At 35.6% G+C, this 6,374-nt stretch overlaps 1 protein-coding gene across 1 annotated transcript; it reads left to right on the plus strand.

Moving 5' to 3' along the window:
* Positions 1-421: 421 nt before the first annotated feature.
* Positions 422-3,894, plus strand: LOC146003510 (uncharacterized). Its single transcript, XM_083141798.1, has 2 exons — positions 422-530; positions 2,525-3,894. Exon 2 carries the CDS (start codon positions 2,601-2,603, stop codon positions 3,570-3,572), a length of 972 nt encoding a protein of 323 aa, XP_082997924.1. The 5' UTR covers positions 422-530; positions 2,525-2,600; the 3' UTR covers positions 3,573-3,894.
* The last annotated feature ends 2,480 nt before the right edge of the window (positions 3,895-6,374 follow it).

Raw genomic sequence — 6,374 nt, forward strand, 5'->3', positions numbered from 1 at the left:
CTTTACAGTACACTCTTGTTTTCATAAAATGGCACATTTTACAGGGTTCAACAGTTGAATGTGCTACTTTATCTGAACAGGAGTATACAAGCTAAAGTGAATTGTCATCTTTTTAACATTAATACTGGAGATAATGAACAAATTTGGATGACATAATACGTTGATTTCAAATTGGCTGCTATCACTTTGAAAACAATGAATAATCTCCATGATGATGGATAGTCACTCACATAGAAAGGGGACGTACTTACAGTTGAATGCAAAACGTATAATCAAGGTAAAAGTATCTGAAATTTGCAAGTACTCTCTCATACCTTAAGCAAGTTTTGTCACAAAATTTTAGTTCATCTGTGCTACTATTTATTGATGGGTCATATCTGAAATAATATGATTGACTGCTTGGTTATTTCATCATAGAACGTGTAGAAGACTACCAACTTTGATTATATATTCTGGAGTAGACAGTAGCTAAAAACTTAAAATGCGAAAAATTGGAAAAATCTGAAAATACATCTAATATTATTTATTTGGTAAGTTATGAAATTCTTGTATGTTAGGAGTTATTTTATATATGTGGCAGTTTGGGGAAAACATTTTTTCCATAGTTTTTGATGTGGAAATTAAAACAATTTACTGTGTTTCAAAATATTTTTAAAATATTGGAACTGTATTAATCTACTACTACAATTTTGCTTTAAAATATTCACAGTTACTCATAATATAATTATTTATTCACAAAATCAATTTCATCCTGCAGTGCTGTTGCCAAAATGACAGAAAAATATGCATTTTGCATAATTTATTTGATATCTAGACTGAAAATGTCTCTTGACATATTTGTGGACCCTGCAAGATTGTCCAATTTCGAAACAGGATCAGCTGATATCTGTTACTAAATCTGAACTGGTGCTTTCTCTTAACTGGTACCAACACATTCGGCCAACCTCTATGGTGAAGTGGCTAGCACAGCATATTACAATTGGTTGATTTATTCACCTTAAGGATTACATTGATCCATGGTTTTGTCAATTACAGGATGTCATGTCACAATAATAGAGTACACAGCTTATGATCCAATTTAGGAAACAATATATAATTGAACCTTACATAGATATTAAGTGTATGTACATATATTGATAGTGCTTTGATGCCAGAAGTCCCAGGTTTGAATCCCAGCCTAGGCATGGGTACTCTTTGTGAGTGTACCTTCAGTTTCATCATATCATCACTCATCCTCATCTTCGTGATTAGCCAAAATTGGCAGAAAATCGAAGCAAAATAAATCAAGCATTAACAATGTAGAGATTAACATACCAGGCAGATAGATTTGTCACTGATTTTATTCTTTGAGTGCAGTATCTTCATCATATCATCACTCATCCTCTTCATTGCGATTAGCCAAGAGTGGCAGAAAAGCGATGCTAAATAACTAAAATTAAATCCAAACAATCCACTGGCATCAGTATCAACTCCGCCCTAATCTACAGAGAGGTCACAAACTGGGCGTACCAATATCAATTATTGCATTGAGAATTCTCTCCTAAAATTTGGAAAGCTAATACTTCACAAACTAGATTCTCTGAGGGGGAGGGGGGGGGCTTTAGTAAAAACCTTACTTTTAACAACATGAGAAATTGAATTAGTCCATTGCACAGATTTATGCCTCGTTTTGCCAGCCCCCGTGCTACGATGCCAGGGTTCCCAGGTTTGAATCCTGGCCTAGGCATGAATGTCTGCGAGTGTCCATTCATCAATTTCATCGTATCATCACTCATCTCTATCTTCGCAAATTAGCCAAAAGTGGCACAAGAAGCGAAGTAAAACAAATGAAACGAATTATGCCTAGTTTTCTTTCAACACAACATGGAAGCAACAGGACAAAAGATAGACAAATACTATTTCTGAGTTTTTATTACTACTTCCCAAAGTTCTCTGGGAACTATTTGGAGATGGAGGATAAGCAAGTTAACTAGAGGTGTGGCAGATAAACGGGTTACCACTTCAATGCCCTTCTCTTGCCCAACTTCAAACTAGTTCCCTATTGATGACTTGAGGAAGTTGACAATTGAGGACTAGTTTTAGCATCTTTTTCGTCATGCTGTTTTTGTGGTATGTGGTGCATTTAACACAGTGGTGTTACCAGAACATAGCGTGAGATTTTTTTTTTAATTGTCACAGCATCATAACTGTCAAAAGATAGAACGTTAAGGTGAACTAGCAATATAGTAACACTAGTTTTCACTTGTCTGTAGGTGACTAGTGGGAACAGGAATTTGCATAAAATGTTATGAAGGATCGTAAGGAGTGAGGATGGTATTGTAATGCCAGAAGTTGGCTTGATAGCACGGTAGGAGAGAATTGGAATTCGTTTTTAAACTGTGATAGAGTTATGCTGGTATTTAAAAATATTAATGTTTATTAATGGTGTAGGGAAATATGATTATTTAAACATTGATATTTAAGTGTTCAATAGAAGAATAACAATGACAACTTCTTTAATATTTCCATGTATTCTTTCTTCTAGGGAAATTTTAGCAAGGAGCATTGTTGCTGGATGCCTTCTAAAGTTCAGAGCTGTATGTAAATCTGAGACGAATGAAATGCCAGAGCTGGATATTACCATTTCAACCTTCAGTGCCGGAGATATAGCAGAGAGCCTAAGCAGTAATAATGCAGACCCACATATGCTACTCGAAAGTTCAGAAAAGGAAACTATGGCTGGAGAGGTCAAAACGCCTTTTGAATGTAATATGTGCGGCAAGAGTTATAGGCTAAAAGGCAGTTTGAACGCTCACATCAATGTTCATCATAAGAACAGGACATTGAAATGTGACGTATGTGAACAGACATACACGTCATACACTGGTCTAAAGAACCACAAACGGTTCCACCACGAGGGACAAAACTTTCCTTGCCAAGTGTGCTCGAAGGTACTCAAGACGTCTGGCAGTTTCAAAGTTCACATGAGGCAGCATAACACGGAAGAGCAGCTTCCGTGCCAAACCTGCGGGAAGTTGTTCTCGAGCAAAACACAGTTGACGGCCCACGAGTTAAAGCATGGAAAGGATGCACCATATAAGTGCCAGTTCTGTGAGAGGAAATTTAAGTCGAGATCCAACTGGAAGGATCACGAGAATCAACACACGGCAGATCATTTCTACATCTGCCAAGTCTGTGATGCGCATTACACCTCTTACTCCAGCTACTACACGCACAAGCAAAAGCACATTCCCGGGAACTTCTCCTGCGAGCTGTGTGGAAAATGCTTCATTACGAAAAAGTTGATGTTTGAGCATGTGAAGAGGCACATTGAAGTTAGAGCATCATATTCATGCAGTGTGTGCGGAAAGGTCCTTGGAAGCCGTGAATCACTCAAAATACATCACAGAATACATACGGGGGAGAAGCCGTACACTTGCGAGATATGTGGAAAGCAAACTCGCTCGACAACTTTACTTCGAGAGCATCGTAGAACGCACACTGGGGAGAAACCTTATTCCTGTAAAATCTGTAACAAGAGATTCACTCAAGCTCACAATCTAGCATTCCATAAGAAGAGCCATCAACAATAGTATTTACGTATTGATGTTTTAAGAATCCATCATTTCAATTAATTTTTCTAGAGTATACCATTTTAAACTAGAGAGTAATTTTCTCAATTTTAAGACTCCAGTTAAGTATACTGTAGAATGAATTGTTGAGATTATGAATAAAATGTGTACACGTTAACTAGTTCAGATGCATCACTTCTGTATTAAATGTTATTAAATATATTGTATTATTCTCACTTGGTAGAAATATGTGTTTAGTTAATAAAACAAGTTTGTATGTGTGTTCTGCTAGGTTAGATATTCATTCAAATGACATCACACTGCATTGAGAGGGAACTATAATCATGGGACTACTTCAAAAGCACAAAGTTTACATGGAATTTCTTCTTCTTACACTGAAAGGGGGTGAAGATCAGGACTACAATCATTAATCATTCAAATTGCTCTTTTATTTCAATTTTTTTTGGTACAAATTATTTCATAAACATACCTGAAATTGTATTATGCCTTTGGTGTATATTCAACTGCTTGCTAGGTGAAATTTCAAGTTCGTTTTCATGTACATGACTGGAGTTCAGTTTATAAATAAAGTCACGTTGAGAACTCCATAGATTGTGACAATACAGTGGAAAATGTCTTGAAATATTCCTATTTCTTATGCTTTGGATATGGTGTGACTACAATGACATGTTATGGATTTGTAGATAAATGGAATCCATGTTCATGCTGACGAAACATGTGTAGTGTTTCCATGAAGCACAAACTTTCTTGTGAATAGTTTGGAGCACATGTTATTTTTACAAGCTTAAAGGAATTCATTACAAACTATGTTGTGTATTTGATTATTTAGTTTGTGTCTGATGCATGCTTGCCAGAAGTTAGTTTAGACCTGACTGTGTACATGTGCAGTTATAAGATTTTGTTTGGGAAAATAAATTCTTTTCCTCTGTGCCTCTTGAGATTTTTTTTTTTTTACCTCTCAAAACGTGATGTCATGCATATACAGTGGAACCTGAATCGGTATTACTGTGAATTGACAGTAATATTGATACTCTTATTGATTTCCACCAGGACCAGTACTTGAGCATCACAGCCTTTTTGGTCATTAATAGTTGTCCAGAATATTATGTATGTCAAAGTATGGATATTCCATTAAATCAATCTGACAGAGTTTTGTTCTAAAATATTGGCTGTTTAGGAAAATGCAGTTTTACAGAAGACTGTTTATGTTTCTTCCTTTAATATTGAACCTTACAAACATGATATATATATGTTGGACCATTACTCAGAGTCTTTAGCCCAGTATAAAATAATAATATTTTCTGTAATTGATTCAGTGTGACTTAAATGAAATCAATAGGGAATCACAGATTGTGACTTAAGGGCCAAGCACCCTAGATATGAAGTAAATGTGATAGTCATATTATGGTAGGTATCATTTTCAGCTGTCGTTGTCACCTTGTAATCAAGGGGTTCTGGGTTTGATACCTGGTGGAGGCACATAGTGGTTCGGATCACACCTTAAACTGTAGGTCCAGTCCAGATTAGTATTACTGTGCATAAAGTGGACTTAAAACACCAAATCAATCAATCAATCATTTTCAGCTGTCTGTGATAGTCTCACAATCTTGCCACTGAAGGTTCTAGGTTTGAGTACTTATTTTGGCACGTCTGTTCCTTTCTGAGTGTCCTTCATCAATTTCATCCAATGCCAAATGTTTGTTTGCACTTGGGCGTTAAACAAAGAAAAATACAAATATGTAATATTCCACTGCAATAATCCACTTTGACTACATGATTTGGAGTTCAGATTTGTTTTGAATTGTGATTGTTCATACTTTCCAGCAGGGTTCTTAATGGTCCAGGAATCCATAAATTCTAATGGGTTCTATTTGGTTCCGCTGAAGGACCGGAACCTTTTTTCTCGCACAATTTAAATTCGGTCCAAGTTGCGTATTGTTTAATTGAAAAAAGGTTCTTAGACCATATTTAATCATTCCTGAAAAAAGGTTCTCGGACCGAATTTAAATTCTTCCAGGAAAGAAGGTTCCTGAACCAAATTTAAATTCCTTCTGGATAGGTTCCTAGACTGTATTTAAATTGATCCGGAAAAGAGGTTCCTGGACTCAATTGAAATGCTTTAAATATGAAAAGGTTCTACACTGTGTAGAACTAATTTACATTTGCTGATTTTCTCTCCCAGTCTGAGATAATTCCTGAACCAGTTGACCGATTAAAAGTTGCCTTCTAAAAATGTCCACGAGTACGTTTTACAATAGACTGTCACATTGCGGTTGTAGATACTGTAGAGCAGGGAATAAATCATAATGCTGTTGTTGAAATAGACAAAACATCTGCTTTATCCTTGAATATTTGGATAATTCGCCTTGAAAACCGGAAATTACACTTGAATTTTATCATGGTCCTAGAATGGCCACCCTGAATAGTCAACTGTGTTTCCACGTAAATTGTGGAGTTTTCAGTGCATAACATGCTGTATTGTATCAGATTACACACTTGATTTGATTTTAACCTGGGAAATGAGAGCATGATGATTCAGTATCAGTGTTTTAAACCTATATTTAAAAAGCAACAGGTTCAAAAACAAATGACATTACAATGAGATTGCCACTCGAAAAAGTTAATATTTGGACATTGATTTATTTCACTTGCAATGATCATAATTTAGGTAGTATATTTTTATGAGCATGTTAAATAATAATATATAATAATTCAGAATGACTTTTAATCTCCCTGTGGTGATTCCAAGATACCCATCTCAACATGCGTAGTAAAATTATTTATTTTTTATTTTTAAATTTC

Source organism: Lepisma saccharinum, chromosome 20 (genome assembly GCF_977018435.1).
Source record: "Lepisma saccharinum chromosome 20, izLepSacc3.1, whole genome shotgun sequence".
Lineage (NCBI taxonomy): Eukaryota > Metazoa > Arthropoda > Insecta > Zygentoma > Lepismatidae > Lepisma > Lepisma saccharinum.

Bases quoted from the DNA above. Each gene is read 5' to 3' on its own strand.
- LOC146003510 (XM_083141798.1), top strand. From the start codon at position 2,601: ATGCCAGAGCTGGATATTACCATTTCAACCTTCAGTGCCGGAGATATA.